This window comes from Podarcis cretensis, assembly GCF_951804945.1.
Source record: "Podarcis cretensis genome assembly, chromosome: 8".
Lineage (NCBI taxonomy): Eukaryota > Metazoa > Chordata > Lepidosauria > Squamata > Lacertidae > Podarcis > Podarcis cretensis.
Window position 1 is genome coordinate 40,085,147 of NC_137177.1, and position 21,125 is coordinate 40,106,271.

A 21,125-nucleotide genomic window follows, 5' to 3' on the forward strand; every position below is an offset into this window, starting at 1 on the left:
CTGCCCCACCTTATGACCCAACAAAACCAGAAATATGCAGAAGAGTAGCTATACAAATGCAGCTCATTTAGGGGAGGGGTGTAGCTTGGTGGTAGATTATCTGCTTTGCAGGCCCAAGGCCCCATTTTCAATACCCAGGTCCTACAGGTAGCTCTGGGGAAGACTTCATATGTGAAACCCTGGAGAGCCACTGTGGTGGCTGATGCTCATTGGGATGGTTAGGGTGAAAGGCAGGGAGACCAGCAATAATAAGTGGAGCCAGAGCCAATGACCACGGCAGATTGAGGTTGCTGAAGCAGTGCCCATTCACCCTAATGCATCTGCCTCCACTTAGCATAGACAACACCAAGCAAGATGGACAGTTGTTCTGTATAAGGTAGTTTCCTACATTCCTATGTTATGCAACTGGTTGCAGAATGCCAGTTGCTAGAAACTGCAGGAGGGAAGAGTACTGTTGTACTCATTCCCTGCTTGCAGGCTTCCCACAGGCATCTGGTTGACCACTGTGAGAACAGGATGCTGGCCTAGATGGGCCACTGACCTTATCCAGCAGAGTTCTACTTATGCTTATTCTTGTTCCCTGGCTCAGCAGGCTAAGGGAAGTACATACCATAAGAGCACTCAAGTGGCACGCTTGTCCAAAAATGGCTGGATGGCTGGGGTAACAAGCATGCACACAAAACTCAATAATTGGAAGCGAAGGTCCTCGTGGCCACACCACTCCTGGGATATGCATGCCTGAACTCACAACATTAAGAAATGCCACAGACCTGGTTTGCAATGAGAAATGCTTGCCAAGCACATCACTCCCTAACATGCTCGTTCTGGGCCATCAGTTCCCATGCCAGTGTCCGGGAGGCCGCCAAGCAGCTAATAGATTCTGCTACAAAATCAGGCAACCCCAATTCAAATCTCACCTCCAACAGGGGCCTTAGGGAGGCCACTCTTCCTCAGCCTTAACCCTGCAATATGAGGATAATAATAATAATAATAACCTACCTTACAAAGTTGTTGTTTAGGGTTACAAGTTAATGTTTAAAAAGCTTCACGTACGTATGAAAGTGCTAAATAATTATTATTATTATTATTATTATTATTATTATTATTATTATTATTATTGCTGCTGCTGCTGCTGCTGCTGCTATAATACCACCACAATGTGCAAAAAGACTCCATCACAGTCTCCAAGGGGCAGTGGGGTGGATCCTTACCCCCATTTGTCAAAGGCAGAGTAAATTTTGTATTCATGTTTGAAGGCTTTGGATCAAAGAACTGAGAAGAAGCATCAGGTACTTCAATAAAAATGATTCTATCTTTCAGTAAGTTTTGATGGTACTTTGACAGAACTCAGCTAAACATAGCTACAAGGATCGGCGGTATGCCTACCCACCCCCAAATTCTACATTCAATCTAACATTTAATTACGCAAGAATGTCTTACATCTTGTGTGCATTTTGAACAATGGCTTTTCTTAAAAGTAAAACAAGCGTAAATTGGGGGCCATGAAAACCATGTAGACAAATTCAAATTAAGAGAATAGAAGGCGGAGATGCTGACCTGCTTTCTTAAACATTTTGCATTGAAGTAAAGAGTGCTCTGTTCTGAATATTAAAAAATATATATTAATCCATGCACTTACTTCTTGATATTTAGCCAGAGCTCGCTAGTCAATGTTCTAAAAAAGAACTAATTGCAGAATTGCAACAAAACTTTATTTTTTCCTGAAAGGACAGCGAGGTGAGAAAAGATGTATGGGTGAAACAGAAGTGAGCAATGGTTAGGGGAAGAGTGATTAGAGGTCACAAGGAAGAGTCCATCATTTTAAGATTCTGCTCAGCATAAACGTCCTCTGAAAGTGGTCAACAAAGTGATCAGAAATAAAAGGTCCAAGAGGGACATCAAAACTGGGATGCAAAGCAGAGCAAACCCTGCACTCAAAGCCAGCCAGTGAGTTGGGACCTGAACACAGGTCTTCCACATCCAAGGCTCTACTCAAGCTAATGAGCTTTAAGGGTAAAGATTAACAAGAGGGTTTTCCTCCTATGCCCCCAAAATTGTACCTCAACCCCCAAATCAGATCTTTCCTTCCAAGGAATTCCCAGAGACTAGACGGAGGACAACACAAGTTTGTACACAGAGAGATTTATTGGTTCCAGTGAATTGTACAAATGGATCTGACCTGATATCAATGCTAACATGTCGTTATGGGGATGTGGAATGTAAACAGATGCTTCAAATAGAAACAATCTAACCTTCTTACTTAAAATTAAATATTTGACAATGTAACAGAAAGAAAAATCTGCATTTCAGCATGGCGACATTTTTGTGTGTGTGTGTGGATTTAGGTATATGAAGTCACCAGAATCACACAATATAATCCCCCCAAAAGGTGGGGTTGAACTATGGGGCTCATGATGAGACCCAATGGAAAAACAAAAGGAGCATCTTACACACCATTCCCCCAAAGCAGAGGATTCTACCCCAACAATTCCAACACTGGGCTGGGCATGTAAAAATGCTTATAGGGATCTGAACCCTTGGCAGATTGTTGCACACCAATTCTGAACAGCCCCTCCGTGTCTGGCTTCCAAAATTCCCCACTGGTCTCCTTGCCCAAACACTTCCTCTTTGCCTCTTTCACATAGTCAAAGCAGCTGTAATCAACACAATTCTGAATTTTGCACAGTGATGGGAATGACCAGGTTGGTTTTTCTAGCGATAATAACATGCCTCGCCAGAGGAAGCTCTCCTTCTGTCTCAAAGAATGACCTTTCCTCCAACTAAGGCAGGCACTTCCCCAGAGGGAATGGAAGGGGGAGGAAGTAGGATTCTCCCCAATGGCTACCTGCTTTGAATGTACTTTTGACCGACTCAAAACCATTTCCAAGACTTGCTGGTTTAAAAACAGGAAAATGAGAGCCAGGGTGAGACCTGGAGAGAGTAGAGGTGAAACCCACCACTTACAGGCTTTAATTTGCTTATGACTTAAGTAGAATCTGACCCCACAGGAGCTTGCCTCTATGGGGTGCATATGCTACATTCCAGTGTGTGTGGGAGGGGAGAAATTGAAATGTTGCCCAACGGAAGAACAGAGAAAATGGTAGGCTGGGAAAGGTAGAGTACGAAACTGCAGAATCAACCCAGAGCCAGTCGTGCAGACCGTGGGGATACAGCCGCTTATCCAAGTAAATCTCGCACAACTGTTTGGATCAGTAACACAGAGAGAAAGTTTGGGTAGCCGTAAGTGCTGGAGAGAGAGGGAGGCTAAGCCCTAACCCCCTTCAAGACGAGGCTTGCTGCAGAGCATACAGGGGTTTGGTTCATCCCTTCCCTAGGTGACTGAAGGGTGTGTTTGTATTTGTAAACCTCTGGAATTACCCGTCGTTCCCCCAAACTTCATCGTGCTGCTGTGAGGCCACTGGAGAGCACAGGGCTGTCGGAGCTGGGCTGGGCCTGCTCCTTCACAACTGGATCTGTAGGAGAAAAGGGGGAGCAGTTACCAGAGCCCAGCATGACTTGAAATCCCAGAACTTTTTCATTTTGAGAGGTACAAACATTTCAGAATGCAGTTACACTGAGTCCTTTTAAAATATTTTCTATTTTCCAAAACTGAGGCTACCTCCTTAAATTCCAAGAAAATTCTCCTACTTCTGCAGAATATTATATGCAAGGTTTTCTAGAATTACTCCCCCTTGCTCATGTAATCAAACATTTTTGCAATGGCGAACAGCTTTTATATAAAAAGTGCCTAACTGAACAGTTCTCCTGCTCCACCAAAATACTCACAGAAATAGGGGTGCTCCATAGCTTCTTTGGCTGTCAACCTCTGTTGATGGTCATATCGTAGGAGTTTGTCCAGAAGATCCAAGACTTCGGGACTGACCAGGTGTCTGTTTTCACTATGGATAAAGTTCTCCCAACGTTTCCGTGAATGCCTGTAAGCAAAGTAGAGAAGCCTGAAGACTTCCAAATGAAGAGATCCAATGGAGGAACTCAGAAAGAAGCTGCATTGCATCTCATATATTTGACACAGGGACATTTTGGCCCCTCAGTGGCTTTCACTTCCCATTATCAGCAACCCAATCAAGTAAATGTACCTGCAGGGTGCATTTTAAATCTGTTTTGTGAGGGTTCCCCCCCCCCTTTCCCTTTTTTAAACAAGTTACCAAAATACAAAAAATCCCATGGGTTGAAAAATCCATTTCCAGTAGGGAAGAAGAAAAGGCCCCATACATTATGCTTAGCGTCCCCACCATGGGCACCACCAGGAAACAAACACGCCACAGTAAACTTACTGTCCCAAGATATCATTGAAGTGGGGGTCCAGTTCTATGTGGTACTTCTTCAGATAACCATATAATTCATCTGTACCCAGAACCTTTGCAATGCGAACCAACTGAAATGAAAGAATAGATGTGTTGAACTGGAAAGAGGAGAGCAAGCAAAACTATACCTGCTGTGCAGCTCCACCAGGACAAAGCTAGCTCAAGAGCTGCCAATGCAAGGGTGATGGGTAGGAGCAGGGGCAGAGGCAAGGGGCACGTGGCTGAATGAACCAGCTGTGCAAGCAGGCTTAAGACGGTACACGACTTTGGCATGCAGGAGGAGTGTCTCCATTTTGTATCTTCTCTCTCTGTCTCAGACATATCACCAAAGTCGTCTTGCTAGTTAAAATAAGCTATTTCCACCCAAAGGGGGAATGTGGACAGACTGCAGCTCAGCACATGCTTGGAATGGGCAAGGCCCCAGTTTCTGTCCCTGCCATGACCACTGAAAAGGATCTCAGGCAACAGGCCAGGCAAAGACTTAAGACTCATAGAATTGTCCTGGAAAGCTAATGCTAGTCAGAGCAGACAAGACCTGGGCTAGACAGACCAAGAAAAGGCAGCTTTCTATGTCCCATGTCAGCTGCCATCCTTTCAAAGCCACCCACTTGTATGACAATACTTTTAGCCGGGCTACAGCAACCTGGTGCCCTCCAGACATTTTGGGCTACAACTCCTTTCAGCCTTGGCTAGCAACAGAAGACTGCTTTAACAGTTGTGGATGGAAGGGGTGTTTGAGCTATGCCAGGAGGAGGACCAAGTCTACGTCCACTTGAGTCCTGCAACTAACAGGGCACAATGTTGTTTAAGCACAAGAGGACATTAGATGTAAAAGCTGGAACTTTAAAAAACCTTTCAGACAAGTTACTTGAGGGTACTGAAGATCGCAGTGAGATGGTTCTCAAGCAAGTTCCAGCTTATTTTGAGCAGTTACTGTGGTTTTGCATTTTATATGCAAAATCTGTGGAGTTTATTTCTACAAATGTTGCATGTCAAAAGGCCAAAGCACGATAACATACAGGACATATAAGAATAATTAAGGCAAGAGTCAGATTCCCCAGGGTAAAATACACTGAATGGGCCTTGAACACCTTTTTACTTGAATGATTTGAATAAAATTATATGAGTTTGTGCCATACATACGTGGCTGGATAGAGGTATTTTATTTTTGACAGCTCAAAGGGTAAATTTGAATTCTTATTTGCTGAATGCTGATCAATGTAGAGTAGTTCTGGTTAAGATGTTTCGTATTTCTAGTTATTGCACTCATGTATTTCCACATTGTATTTGCATTTTTCTCCTCTTGAACTCAGCCTCGTTGATGGGAACTATTTTTATATTTTAAAATTTATTCTGACATGGATATTTGCATTCTCAAAATATTAGTGAATTTACAATTGGTAACACACACTGAAACACTAGAGAACAGGCCTTGGTGCAAACTCTAAACCTACAGCACAGGAAGCTAGAAGAGGCCCAATGTCAGCTCAAGGGAACCCCTTGCCCTCTGCTTCAGAATTGTGCATGTCCCTTGTACAGGGGCGGAAGAAAACTAGCACAGCTCTGGCTGTACTAATAAGAATCCTCCACATGGGCACAGGTTAGCTACAGAATCATATCCCAGTGCCAATGACTTTCCTCCTAGTCTTATCATACTTTAGTGCCAGCAAAAAAGGGACCACGGTGGAGTTTTACCAAATGAAGAAGAAACAAGCAAGAAAGGTCTCCTTTGACCCTTTCCTATTTGAATAATCACAAGGGTAGTTTACAGCCATGAAGCTTGAAGATGCAACTCTTGGGATTCTATTAATTGCCCAAACAAGTGTGACCCTAAAGTAGGGCTTCTGCACACATTTTTTTGCATCCACTTTGGGACAGCTGCCAATAGTCAGGTCCTACATGACAGTGAAGACTGGCTGCAGGTGTCTCCCTGGCCACCTGTGCAGTGGGAAAAGGTAAGCACTGCAACCAGGCATCCACAAGTGAAGAAGCACCCCCCCCCCAGCCACCCTAAAAACTTAAGTGCTTTGGCCTCCCGATGGTGCAGCCAGCCTCAAGGTAGAAATGCAAGGTTTAGCATAAGCTTTCAAAATAAGCACTTCTAATTTGAGAAACCTTAAGAACATCTTACAAAGAGGGACATCCTTTTGCCACCAAAGACTAGATATCCTGATCCATGCCATGATAGCTGTGGAAAGAGAGAGGGGCATGTTCAACAACTAGCTTCCTTTTGCAAGTTGTTCTATGCCGTAATTTCTCACCTGGTCATAGTTGTCTTGACCATGGAAGAAAGGTTCTTTTCGGAAGATCATGCTGGCCAGCATACAGCCTAAGCTCCACATGTCTAAGCTATAGTCGTACATCTGGGGTAGGGGAGGGAGGAGAAAAGAGGAAAAGAGCAGAAAAAGAAATGAACTGGGGTAGGTTGAGTATTCAGGTTTCTGCAGGCACGTCAACCTCTAGAAGTGCAACTGCAACCTGGATTTTGAAAACAGAGTTACTTAGAAGCTATATATTAGCCTTGAACATTATACAAGAGTATGGTTCCAATATTTGAAAGGGAACTGCTTTAAATTTAATATTTAGTGCAAGCCAAAATGAAGAGTACCCTTACTTTTATTTCTGGACTGCAGAGAACTGGTCCTGTCTAAAGTAGTTAACACCATCTGTTCCCAAGAAATGTTCAGATTCACTTGATCAAATGTATATTGTCAGCACTCAAGAAAGGCCCAGTCTGGTCATTTCCTATTACTGGTTCTGTTCCAGTGCCACATACCTCCAACTAATTTTTTTACCTTGTGGTTTTCTCTTTCTTACTTCTATCCTGTAATCAATTATCTGTCCTCCTGTTTTGAAGTTCAGGAAGGAAGCTCTATCTGCAGAGCAATCCTCCCTCCATGTGCATGGGCTGCCCATTAATGAGGCTGAAGAGACACAAAGCACTTCTGTTCTAAGTAAGAATCTGCTGAAACGAATCTCTCTGCCCTATAACATTTTCCCCCACTGACTATTAAGCCTGATTGCAATGACTCTTTTTGCTTCCTGCCCACAGAGTCCTACAGCATCAGCCCTGAAGGCACCTTTGCCAGTCATTCATCCCCAATGCCTAGTTGTGAGAAGGGGAGAGCATCTGGCATGATTCTGTCACCTCCTTTCAAGCACGTTGGCCTCCTGTGTCACTTAGCAATGAACTAGGTGAGAACAAATCCTAACTGAGAACAAAAATCATATCAGGAAGTACATGGGTGAGGTCAAAAGCAGGAATTAGGCCTCCAAGCCTGTATCCCATCATTGTTTATGCTGAGGCATATTAACAAGAAAGAGGAAGGGACAATAGGTCTTTTTAACATTCCCAGGCTCAAATTCGAAGAGCCCATTGAGTTCTAGCATGGATGCAGCCACTGAGAATTCCTCTCCACGTTGCCCTTCATTTCTTACCAGAAGTCACCCTTAACTGGTTTGCTGGAAGACGCTGATCTTTGATGACCCCTCCCTGGGGAGGTGAAGGGGGTAGTAGCACTGGTAGTCACCAGCACTTCAGCTTAGGGAACGAAATCTTACTTGGTAGTCCACGAGGAGCTCTGGCCCTTTGAAGTACCTCGAGGCCACACGGACGTTGTATTCCTGAGCTGGATGGTAGAATTCTGCCAAGCCCCAGTCTATGAGCCGCAACTATGAACATACAAGGCAGTCAGTCAGCCAATGAGCCTGCTTAACACTTTGGTCAAATGGCGCTTGCACAGCTGCTAGCCAGGATGGTGCTCAGCTCCTATCATCTGCTGGACTCTGTAAAATTAGCTCTGCTGTACTGGTCAGATTGTGTATTACTGGATGACTCATTTACTAATCATAACTCACCAGACTCCTAAAAGGAAAGTGAACTGACTGCCAGAAAACAGGGACCAGCTGCATGCACCTGTGGGAGAGCACAGCTAAGCCGGAAGGAGGCCCCAGTCAACATTAATGCACAAGGACAGCTGCAAGGGCAAGAACCTCTTGCAGAGGATACAATTGGTGCTCCCAAGTACAAGCCGGGCTTCCTGCCTCATGCTCACGAACCCTGCAAAGGTGCAGGGGCATTGCTGTCAAGATTATCTGACGCACAAAAAGTGCCAAACAAAGGTGTTTTCTCCATCCATTCCGCACTCTCAGAGAGCAAAGTGAGGAGTGCAAAAGTTGACTGTGTTAGATATTTGTGGAGCTGCCTGGTTTTCATGCAGCATCAGAGGAGACCAAGAGAGTGCAGGAGGAAATAGTCAGGAAGGCCTGGAGAGGAAATGCAGGGGCCCAAAGAAAGCCTGGCTGTTCACTGAGTGTATGTGAAAATCAGGGGTTGGTTATGGAGGCTGAAGAGAAAAAGGGGCTGCTTTGCTCTCTTGGACGCATCATTTTTATAGCCTTCTGATGTGGTGCATTACTAACAGAACTCTAGCTGTAGCTGCTATCTTACGTAGAGAAGGGCTTCTCCCTATTCCCCTTCAGCCACCTAGTCAAACTGAGCTCCCAAAAGATTATCTCAGAAACCACCTACTTTCATATGCATTCACCTGACCTTTAAGATTGGCATCAGAAACCCTTCTCTGTGTTCAATCCCTACACAGCTCTGTGTAGCTAGGCAGGTGGGTACAAGAGACGGGTTTTCCCAGTAGTTGCACCTAGATTATGTAACAGCCTCCCACTGGAGATCTGCCATGCTCCTGCTGTCTATTTTTAAATGGCTCGTGAATTTTTTCACTCCAGCTATCTTTTAACATCTGTACTGCTTTTATGAATATGCATTTGTCTGTTGCTCTTAAATAAAAACAGTTGTTATACTGTTGCTGTAATTACTTTTTTTAGCTTGTGATTTTGTAAGCAATCGTTTTATTATGTAAGCCGCTTTGACTAATGAACAAAATAAGCTAAAACAGAAACCAAAGCCAGTGATAATATTCCTTTAGAATATATAGTAAAAGATCTTACTTACACCCACATTTTCAAAAGAGGGGATGGCTAAGAATCAAGACACAGGCAAAACTGGGGAGGTAATCAGTAAAGAATTTGGGTCACCCCCAGCAGCAGCTTAAACCATGAATTCTGATAGATCTTTGAAGCATCTGGTGATGGAGGCCTCCCTGCAAGACACCAGACTGGGGAATAGGGCAGAGACCCAACTCAGCAACAAGAACTCAGCCATAGCAAAGCACAAGGGTCCTTCTTCTGATGCCTTTCTGTGCCTTTACCTTTTTCTGTTGGTGGTCTATCATGACGTTATGAGGTTTGACATCTCTGTGCATGATTCCCATGCTGTGACAGTAATCCAAGGCCTGCCAGAGACATGTAGACGTTAACACCCAACACAAGGAAAATTAACAACAAAAAATGTCTCAAATTGACTGTAATTCACCTGTATGAAAGACTTTACGATTTGAAAATAGAGATACTGAATGTACTCGTTACTTATGCCAAACCTAAATTAAAACATTAAAAAAGACACACAAGGAAAATTAAACCTTTCCACTGATGAAATTATAGCAGCTGAATATATCTGTGCTATGTGGCAGTTTCTCTCCCCAGCAAGGATGCCACACTGCCATGTAGAAGAAGTTATCCAAGAGTTTTGTTAGTCCTCCCAAAAGCCTAAATCTAAGCACAGATCTTGGAAAGAACCAAGCCCATCAAATAGGGCAAGCAACCTTTCCTCCTGGAATCTTAACAATGAGATAGCCAAGCCTGCCAAGGCTTTGAAAAAAAGGATATTCATGTTTTCACATGGGGCCGTGATGTGGGTCTCTAGTTAGAAACCCCTTTCGAGGTTAAAAGCTGCAGTACTGCCTAGTTGCACAGCAAGAACAAGATGGCCCAGGACTCACTCTTTCTCTCCAGGCTACTGCACTTTTGGTGGCAGCTGCTTTGCCCTCTGCTGCTCATCCCAGTTGGGTTCAAAAATATGTCAAGGCCAGGGCAAAGGTGGTGCCTGTTTCCAGCATGTCACCAGCACCTGTGGCTTTACAAGAAAAATTTGTCTGTCCTTCATGTTGGAAACAAGTAAAGACATTTCCTTCTTCTGAGCTTCTAGTTAATGCATGTGTTATTTTAAACCACATGAGGGTACTGTTTGTCTAGCAATCTAGCCAGCACTTGCTTGTAGCCTTTCTGCTCAAATCAACTCTATCATTTTGTTTCTTTCTCTCCCAACTTATTGAGACAATATCTTCTGTTTTCTCTCTTTAATCTCTTCTGCAAATAAATCCTACAAAGATAAATCTGCTCCTCCATGAATAAAGCCTTTGAACTCCAGAAATTATAAGGGGCCATTTCAATCTAATTCAACCAAGCTGCAAGTTGTTCTAACACTTTGAAACAGCAAAATTTATTTAGACACTGCTTTACATTTGAGAGCCGTAAAATAAATGATATGATGGTAGAAGATAAAGGCGGCAGCAGAAACTAACAGAGACAAACTTGGGAGTCATTTTCAGTGCACAGGGACCAAAACGTCAGAAAGCAAAATCCACTGACTCCTGAGGACCTCTGAAGAATAACTAAGAGCCAGATGTATGCTCTGTTTTCCAAGGTTGTCTCTTGCTGTGTGACTGACTGATTTCTTAACTTCCTCTGACTTGCTTTTCCTTCTCTACAGAGAAAAAAGGGGGTTTAGGGATGGGAATGAATTTTCTGCATATCCACAGAGACACATCACATCTTTAAATTATTCCAAGAGGTAATCAGGGCCCAAGAAGTCCCAGAGGACTTTGGAGGTATTCTGGAGCTGTGACCAAGACTTACTGTTGCCCACGAAAAAGTGTTCAAGTATGGGAGCAGTGCTGTTCTTCCCTTTCCCAAATAATAAAAAAATCCTGCAGGTATTCATTGTACACAACCCCACTTGACAAAATTCAAACCAAGGATGACCTTTCAAATTTCCCATGAATACTCACCTTGAGCAATTCATACATATAAAACCGAATATCAAAGTCTGTCAGGATCTGATACAGTTGCTGAAATCAATTTGAAAACAGAAAATTGCAAAAATCAGTGTTATGCTTTTCCTGTCATTCTTACACCTCTGCCCCGACCTTGCAGTGCCCCTCACTGTGTTCCACACTCTGTAGAACCTCTTTTACACTCAAGGGCAGGTCAAGAGACAGAGCTGCAATATCTCTGAAGCAGAAGACAGACAAACCTCAGAGAAGCATTAAAGGATCCTGGCAGGCATTAGAGCAAGGGAAGGGAATCTCTGCCCCCATGGGCCTATTTTGTCCCACCTCTCCATTTCCCCCAAACCACAACCACTTGTCCAACAAGCTGATGTCACTGGGTGATGCCAGCTGATGGGCAGGGTTCAGCCTGCAGGCAAATGCCCCATCCCATGGACCAACTCAGCATGCTACCAACTTCTTTGGGGAGAAAGTATGAAGAAGGGCAAAAGAGCCTTGTCCCCCCCCCCACCTTCAATCAAGTCCAGCTGAACAACAGCCTCTCCGAGACCATGGCTGGGAAGGGAGAAGAGGTGGGGGTTTTTGGTGGTGAGGTTAATTATTATTTTTTTGTAAGTTACGGGCATTGTTGCTCAATTTGATCCTTTTACATTGTTTTTGTATGTTATATTTTGTGCATTGTAACTTGCTGTTACTTTTTTCATATTCTAGTGATGATTTATTGTTGATAGTGAATTTCTGTTTAATTATTATTTGCTGATATTTTGATGGTTAATTTTATTGTGCACTATTATATGCTAATGGATTACTGAATATGACTTTATTTGGTATAAGTTGTTTATTTTAAAGTCATGCCTTTTATTATGACTTTTTTGTATTGGATCGGATTGTTATGTGATCTTTGTTATATATTTTGTTGTTTCTTCAGCATGTAAACCATCTTGTGCATAGCAATATAGAAAGTCAGTGTACAAATCAAAAGTGAAATGAAAAACACTGGCTGCTGGGGCTGGCAGGAGTTGGACTCCTCAACATCTGGAGGGCACTATGATGACATAAGACGACTCTGAATCTTCACCTTGCACACTTAGCACACAAATATTTCTTAGCTACACCTAAGAATTGGGATCAGCACAGCTCAGCCACATCAGCACACTGCTAGTCAGACAAGGAACTCCAGGTCTTCACCTCAGAGAAAGTGTGCCTGTCTCTGCTTCTGGTATTGTTGCGTTAAATGCATGAGCATTCTGTACTTGACCTTCTTTGTAGTGCTTTATTTTGAATTTTTTAAGATGATATTTTAGAGTTCTCTTAATTATGCTGCTTTGAATGTATACTTAATGATTAACTTCTTTCTGTAATTTTTTTCTGGATTGTTTTATTTGATGTTTTAATCTGGGTTGTAAACTGCTTTGAAAACTTTTTATTAAAAATATAAAGTGGTATAGAAATGAAATGAAATGAACAACATCATGCTCCATAGATTCTCAGTTTCATTGAGTTTCTGAAACGCTCACTATGGCTCATGTTGGCATTTGCTGCTTCAGATTCCAACTCTCCTCCAAAAGTCCAATTTTGTGTGTAACTTTTCCTTTGATTCTTTGGTCCCTTTAAACTCCTGCCATGTTTCTACAAGTTCGCTGTCAAATTCTATCATCACATTTTGAGACCTAGATATTTAGGCTATCACCCATAGATGAGGCAAACCAAATGCTTCCAATTTACTGACTGCTTTCCTTAAAAAACAACAAAAAACCACCAAAAAACATAGCTTTAAAATTGCATAATCTTTGTGATTTTAAATGCCAGTAACCTGGTTCCACTGTGATTCAAGTAGAGACTGTCACTTTTGTGATGCTCAACAAATCTGGACATTTCCTCCCAACTCTACTCTCATATCCAGCTTTTTTTCCACTGTAAAAATCAGGCCCCACTTTCCTCATCAACAAGACTACAGTAAACAGAGTATCATAGCAGGGAGATTAGCATGGAATTACATGTTGCAGGGCAACAGTTGCTATATTGAGACAGAGTATCAAGGAAATGCAGTAAACTTCTATTGCACCACTCCCTTTGAACATGGACCACAAAAACCATACAGAGAGGCTGCTTGCTGATTGCAGTTAGTTTCTTACAAAGTGCCCATAAGACTGCACAATTCATTCTTCCACAAGAATAAATTTTGTGTGTTTCAATAGACTCAACATTTCCTCTCCCAAGGCTTTCTGGAAAATCCATTATGTATAGAAAGGAAGAAAGACTCACCTTGAAATCTGTATTATTGATGTATTCAAACACTAGAGCTGGAGTCTTTGACTGCAAGAGAGAATATGTATGATATAACCACACCTTTCCTGTAACCTGCTTTCTTGATTATTCCAAGATTCTTCTGGATAATGCTCCCTCTGACACAGAAATAAACCCTCCCTTATCTATCCAAAGAGCTCAAAGGGTCATTTAAAGAGCTTATCGTTTAAAACAGAAACTAACGTGGTTTTTAAACTATGCAGATGCCTAAACAATAAAAATCCCAACATGAGACCTGTTCCACCTGCAGTAAACACACACTTGAACTGTAAAACCTGTGTGAGGAGCTAAGCTTCCTGTATGACCCCCTTCTGAAGATAACCCCAATTATTCCAGTGCTCCTGACACATACTAGGACCTACCACTGGATCCTTGACCGTGTCGATCAGTTTAATGATGTTTGTTCCACCTCGCAGGTTCTCCAGAATCTTAACTTCTCGTTTTATCTTCTTTTTCTTCACTGGCTTAAATACATAAAGAGAGAATAGAAGTGAGATTTCTTTCAACGTTAAATTTTTACCTGAACACACAAATGTACATCCTTGGGACGGGAGGCAGGGGTGTGCCTGCAAGCACCTCCCCTCATGCCCTGGTGCATATCACTGAAACTGCTCCATCCACCCCCCACCCCCCAGTATAGAAGGTCTGCAGGGGGCTTTTGTTCATTTCTGCTTGAATGAAAACAGAACCCTCCATGTGGCTGGGGAGTCTTTGACAGTATAAGCAAAAGCCTTCCCTGCCGAATGTGGGGAAGATGAGGGACTGAGTGGATGGGGCAGAGTTTCAGCCCATGATGAATACACCACATGGGGAAGTGGTTAGTACAGAAATGTCTGTTTCAGATTGGGAAAGGCCCAGAGCTCAAAGTATAGCCCAAAATGGCCCCAAGTGGCAAGCCAGAAGCAAGTGGTGGGGAGCAGCAGTGAATGCTGGGAATACAGTGCTGCAGTAGCAGTTGAGGGTCCGATGAGCTGCCTACCATTTCATTTAGTGGATTTCTCATAGAACAAGAATGGCAGTGCAGTGAGCGCCAATGAGACACCACTTGGGTGGGTTGTTAGACCAATTAAAGCACCAAAGTAGGTCACTGCTCCTGTCCTCATTGGTCCAGGAACTTCAAAATGTGCTGTCTTATTGGTTCACCTTGCTGTCAACTCTCACCCCGGGGGAAATAATTTAAATTAAAATGGTGAGAAGCTCTTCAGAACCTCAGCTGTTAGCACAGCTTTATCCCTCCTAATGTGTCCTGGCAGACAGCCACACCACAGAACCGTGGGGTGGGGTAAACACCCCTCCTGAAAGGTTAAAATAGTGAGGCAGCAGTAGGGAGGAGCACCAAGGGGCCAGTTTAGATTAGAAAGCACCCACCCCCAAAACCTGACCACATCTCATCAATATTCCCATATCGGTGCAAAATTACTTCCTGCTTATGTCTAGAGAACTTTTTGTGCTGCAGGTAAGAGAAAAGAGGGTTGACTATCAGCTCCTTTGGAGTTTGCTGACAGCAGAAGCTGTATATTCTGTACTTATAATATTAATTATGTAAAATCAAAATTCTCATTTTATTATGAACCTGGAAAATTAAGCAAGTATATTGAAGTGTATACATTTAGTATGATTTCTTATCCTGCTAGCCACTGGAAGGGGAAAAAATAGGCAAGTAACTGAAATTCTTGAAGTCACCACTTTTTTGATATGCTTACTATTATCAGCCTGGTAAATAAGCCAACCAATTTTCTTGCCTGCTGGGGGCTAGCAGAGGAGGGTCAGTAAGATCTGCAAACCTTTCCTAGGACTGGAGAAGGCGTCTTCTTCTTCCAGAAGCCTGCTCACTTGCCTGGACCCAATTCCATGCACCCTATGGCTCACAAGGCCAGTGATTAAAAGCAAAGCTGTGCTACATACATGTTATCTTTTAGTATCAGTTTTCCAGTCTCACATGGGACACTATAGAGAACCACCCTCCCGTCTGCTGACAGCACTTGCTACATTGCCTCTGAACATTTAGCAATCACGGTGGATAGAGGAGGTTTCTGCAAGAAAGCTGGGGTCAAGCAGGTGGCAGCAGTTTTGAGCTGGTGGCAGGAGTGGCTTAAAAGGGCTGAGAGAAGTTGAAATACCATTCCTGTTTGCAGACACCAGTTACATTGTACACTTATCATCAATGCCTGCAAAGTTAACTAATAAACATTATCATCATCATGTAACCAAAGTCTGCAACTCTTCCCTGAAAGAAGTATACCAGCAAATCCTGGGGATCCAGGAAACCCTATAAGCCTCCTGAGCAGGTTGAAAATAGAGGCCAGTTAGGTGCACAACAGTATGCATTTGCTGTGCCCAAAAAGAAAAGCAATGAGCAGGCTCAGGGATTGACAAGTATAAGGAGTGTTGGGCCCCTGCAAACAGGAATTTAGGGCTCTAGAAGGTGACAACACCAGGGCTAGCATGCAGTGTTTCCCTCTCCTTCAAATTCCAATCCAGAGGTTTCATACAAAAAAGACAAAAACAAGTAAAGACACTCATTGGTATTTTGTCACCATCAACCACCAATTTTCAGGAGAGGGATGGAGGCACAACCTGAAGATAAGCAAGTATATTTGCATCTAGGGTCTCTTTTGGAGCAGTTTTCTGCTGAGACCACCTCTTCAATACTACAGTACTGCTTCGTGTAACAATTAACGGCATCTCAAAACTTAAACAAGTTAGGAAACATTAAGATCCTCGAGTTGCCTTTACACTGTATTTTTCTTAATTGCTCAAAATGCTTCATTTCGGTATCCAAAATCCTTGCAACTACCTAAGATCAGAGATAACACTGGACTACTTACAGAACAGAGAGAGGGGCTGAGAGCAGGAGTTTGCCTCATGGCAAAGGTGACATTTGCAACCAGGCACTTCCTTGCTCAGTTCATTCTCTTAATGTACTACGTTTAGCATAAGCTGTACCTCACTTGTTAGACATACGGCCAGTCACCCGATAGCTGCGAAGTCTTCCACAAGAACTAAGACTAAGTCTTACCCATCCCTTAAACTGTACAGTAGTGCCAATCCATTCCAATCTTGTAATTTCTAGGGAAGCCAACATTTCCCTACCATTATCAAATCAAGCAGGACACGGGATCATGCAGAAGAGAAAGGGATGACATCAAGACTGGACGGTACCAGAGTCACACAGGGCAATCTTAGTTTGGAGGATTCTTTCAGGGCATACTTTGACAGTCCCTCCCTCTTTCAGTCTCTAAGAGACATTCTGGGCTCTGGTGAACAGGACAGCAGAAAGTTGTCAACAAGAAAGAGGTATGTGCCCACAGGAAGTTTGTCATGGGTTTCACAGGAATTACTTAGCAAGCATTTCCTTGCACTGCCTGTTTCCATTACTAAAGCCATGCTTTTCAACCAGGAGTACTTCACAGTCCATCAAGTGGTACACGTACTGTCAGCTATGCTGGCTGGGGCAAATAGAAGTTGTAGTCCAAAAGATCTGAAGGACACCAGGTTAGTGAAGGCAGTCTTGAGGTGCGGGAGCAGAGACCTAATGTGTGTCTACCTCCTACATCTACCCTTTAAACAATTCTCACAAATGCTGCACTAGAACACACAATATTGGAACACCACAGAGAGAAAAACTGACCACCCAAAGAAGCAATCTGCTCAGACCAAGTTGAAAAAAATCACATCCTAGGACTTCTTTCCACACATCTCTTTATTTTCAGTATGGTAGCACTGTGCTAATGCCAATCCAGATTCACCTAATGCAAACCATTGAAGCCACAATAAGTAGCCTATAAGCCACCACTGATGTGTGATAAATACTCCTGGAAAGCCTTACACGGAGGCTCACCATTTCAACTGTTGAAAGGACAACTGGGAGAGGTTTAAAGATGATGCTGAGCCAACAGCAATGATCACAGATGCTAGTTATGACCACAAGTCTAAATAAATAAGAGGAAATCTAAATACAGTGGTGCCCCACAAGACGAATGCCTTGCAAGACGGAAAACCCGCTAGACGAAAGGGTTTTCCGTTTTGGAGGTGCTTTGCAAAACGAATTTCCTATGGGCTTGCTTCGCAAGACGAAAAGGTCTTGCGAGTTCCTGCGGGTTTTTTTTCCTCCCCCCCCCTTTTTCTAAGCCGCTAAGCCGCTTATCTGCTTATCCGCTAAGCCATCAATGGGCTTGCTTCGCAAGACGAAAAAACCGCTAGACGAAGAGACTCGCGGAACGGATTAATTTCGTCTTGCGAGGCACCACTGTAAATAAAAGTCTAAGCTGTCCTCTTCATAGGGAAACCCCACCCCATGCCACACCCACCCCTAACTAGATAAGCCTTGATAATGTGGACATGAATTTTAAACATGCCAGTCATGAGAATTCACCCCCCCCCCAAAAAAAAGGCAATGTCAACTTTGGCAATATATTTACTGGGTCACCTTTGATAAAATGCTTTTACAGCAGAAGGCAAATGATGAGCAATGCTAAACATGAAAATCCCACATCCTCATTTTAAGCGAGGCCAAGTGTGCTTTGGTGTATTGCTACTAACAGCAACATCCAAGTTAGTCTTTCCAAAATCCACCTGCCTGATCACCTCCACCACAGTTCCAGCTAAGTCAAATGCTCATCATTGAGATGTTAATCAAAGGATGCTCCGGTAGCCTTTGCATTACAGTGAACAGGCCTTAACATCTGTCCTGCCAAGTAAAACTTGCCAGATGTTAATTCCTGTGTCCACTGTGTGCAGTGCTATTTGAACACATGGAAACATGCTGTTCCTTCACAAAATGGTCCCAACGGCAATGCTACCTTTTAAAAACAGATGAGGAGAGTGATAACCAAATACCACTACCAGACACAAAGTTAAGAATGCAGCACCTCAACATCCATTCCAGATATGAATATGCAATATGATATGAAGGATGCAAGGGGCTTAGATCAAGAACAGCCCATTACAGTGTTAGGGAAGATTTGTTGCCACAGCATTGCTCCCACCTCAGAAAACCATTCATATTCATCCAACAAAAACTCACCTTAAGAATTTTCACAACCACTCGTTCGTTGTTGGTGATGTTTATAGCCTCAAAGACTTCACTATATTTCCCCCGGCCGAGTTTCCGAACCAGTTGATAATCGTCTTGATTACTGCAGACAGTGAAGAGGAAAACAACTGAAAAGTGACTAGGCTGAAATGCTCTCCTGACCTCTCTGCTCCCAATACCCTGAATCTAAAGAATGAGGAGCAGGGCACCTATTAACGTGCAGACCTTTCAAACTACTGAACAGGAACTATCCCATTTCTGCACACTCTTGCTCTCCATGGATGGCTACTGATGGTTATGAGGATGCTTAAACTTCAGCATTTCAGAATTCCACAGATCCAAGGGAAGGAGGAATGGTGCCTGCAACCTCTAAAAGTCCTCAACACTCATTATTCACCTGCCATCATCAGAAAAAGATATTATGCCACCCACAGCAAGAGACCTCTTTCTCTGGAGTGATAATCCTAATTTTTGTTACAGAATTGATGGAACTGTTCAGAACTAACAACTTCCAAGGCCAAAGTGAGAAAGACAGTTCCCACAATCCTCTGTGACAGACAACTTCTCTTTCCCCTGAACATCCTGACAATGAGGCTGGTATCAGCTGCGGGGGAAGAAACCCTCCTTCACCGTTTCACAGGCAGAGATTACCGTATTTTTCGTCCCATAGGACGCTCCGTCCCATAGGACACACCTTGTTTTTTTGGGGGGAAATAAAGGGAATTTCCCCCCCTTTATTTCCCCCCCAAAACCAGGTCGGGGAACAGCGGGATGGCGGCGCTGCGCCTCCCCGCTGTCCCCCGAGCTTGTGGGGCTGGGCGATGTCTGCCCTAAGCGCGGGGCGCTCTGCTTCAGCATGCCCTGCGCTCCGTGCAGCAGGCTGCTATCCGCAGCCTAGGGAGCCCTGTGGGAACTCCCGCAGGGCTCCCCACGCTGCGGATGTCTGCCCGGCGCGAGGGGGGCTCTGCTTCAGGGCGCCCCGCGCGCCGGGCGGCAAGCTGCTATCCGCAGCCTAGGGAGCCCTGCGGGAACTCCTGCAGAGCTCCCCAGGCTTGCTGATAGCTTCCTGAAGCCTGGAGAGCGAGAGGGGTCAGTGCGCACCGACCCCTCTCGCTCTCCAAGCTTTAGCAAAAGCCTGTATTCACCCCATAGGACGCACACAGATTTCCCCTTCATTTTTGGAGGGGGGAAAGTGCGTCCTAAAAGGGCGAAAAATACGGTATACTATTAGCTTTTAGACATCCCAAGAGAGCATACACCCGAGAGTTTCCGCTTGGACCCTTTAGTGATGTTTCATCATCTTGCCTGTATATCAGGGAGTGCTTAAAGCATATGAGTTGACTAGTGTGCTGAGTTATCCTGAGGACACATTAAGCTACATGTGCCAGATCAGTCGTATATTTACAAACTCCCACATACCCAATATCATGCTGACAATTTTACTCTAATTAGCCAGAAATGAACACCTCACCCCCCTTTCCAAATCTAGCAAAGCGACCTTGAGTGTATATTAGCATTGCCACTTGGCACATACGCATGCATTAAAAGGGGAAATCCAAAATTATTAGCATTCTTCCTAGGTATTTACCAGATTATAAAGTTAACACACATTACTGAAAGGTTATTGAAAGGCAGTCCAAACCCACCCTACTGGTTCCTGTATGACACAACCCAGTTGTCATCTAATTCCTTCTCACCCACTCCAGTTTGCCTGGCATGCCAACCCACTACATAACACGCTTGAAAGTTACGGTAATTCATTTCATCTTTATCACATGAATCCAAAGAACCCAAACTTATTACCAAACCAATTATATCTGTCCTTCTACTCATCCACACTTAAAATTATAGCTTTGGGTTGGAAGGGTGGGAGGGAAGGCTTTTAGGCTTTTCAGCAAAACTACAAGGGCAAACTAAAATCTATAACATATTAAGAGGTCAGGTCTGCCACTCAAGACTAGAGCACACATTCATCTATTGGCTACCCCTTTGACTGCGGTCAATTATTCCAAGAATGAACGCCACTAATTTCATAATGGTGTTATTTGTTAGCAAGGAGTGACTAGCAGCCCCATGAAAGTGAGGGACAAACCTTGCTGCAGGATGGGAAAAGCTTTTCTCACAGGCCCCACGCTACAGCTACAGGTTTCTCTGAACAGAAACATAAGTAGCCATCAGTGGCAAAACCACAACCTAGCAAGCAGAGTACTGGATGAAGACCAGGAAGACCATGATTCAAGTCCTCTCATAGTGATGAGGTTCATTAGATCATGTTAAAACAGTCACACTCAGCCTAACCTACCCTTCAGGAACTGATAGAGAGGCAGCAACACTGAACTTAATCTTAAGTGCTGCCCAGGAGGACCTGGAGGGAGATATAAGTGTTCTTGAACCAACTGGCCACAGTGCTATCAAATTCAATATAACTGGGCAATTACCAAGGAAGTCCAACACAGTCCATTTGACTTCAGAAGAGGAAACCTCTAATAAAAAAGGAAGTTAAAAGAGAAAGTCAGGAGGGTCAAACCTCTGCAAAAT

General features: G+C 43.6%; 1 protein-coding gene across 2 annotated transcripts in view; it reads right to left on the reverse strand.

Moving 5' to 3' along the window:
- CSNK2A2 (casein kinase 2 alpha 2) overlaps nucleotides 1-21,125 on the reverse strand; it is a 28,927-nt gene that overhangs the window by 1,216 nt on the left and 6,586 nt on the right. The window contains exons 2-11 of one of the 2 annotated variants that reach the window (XM_079988463.1): nucleotides 18,579-18,690; nucleotides 13,915-14,016; nucleotides 13,511-13,561; nucleotides 11,246-11,305; nucleotides 9,548-9,631; nucleotides 7,887-7,997; nucleotides 6,587-6,688; nucleotides 4,296-4,396; nucleotides 3,787-3,935; nucleotides 3,379-3,473 (exon numbers count right to left, since the gene is read on the reverse strand). In XM_079988463.1, coding sequence (XP_079844589.1) covers nucleotides 3,397-3,473; nucleotides 3,787-3,935; nucleotides 4,296-4,396; nucleotides 6,587-6,688; nucleotides 7,887-7,997; nucleotides 9,548-9,631; nucleotides 11,246-11,305; nucleotides 13,511-13,561; nucleotides 13,915-14,016; nucleotides 18,579-18,690 — 949 coding nt within the window. In that variant the 3' untranslated portion in view covers nucleotides 3,379-3,396. The remainder of the gene's footprint in view (nucleotides 1-3,378; nucleotides 3,474-3,786; nucleotides 3,936-4,295; nucleotides 4,397-6,586; nucleotides 6,689-7,886; nucleotides 7,998-9,547; nucleotides 9,632-11,245; nucleotides 11,306-13,510; nucleotides 13,562-13,914; nucleotides 14,017-18,578; nucleotides 18,691-21,125) is intronic. The other variant, XM_079988464.1, reaches the window with a different exon arrangement.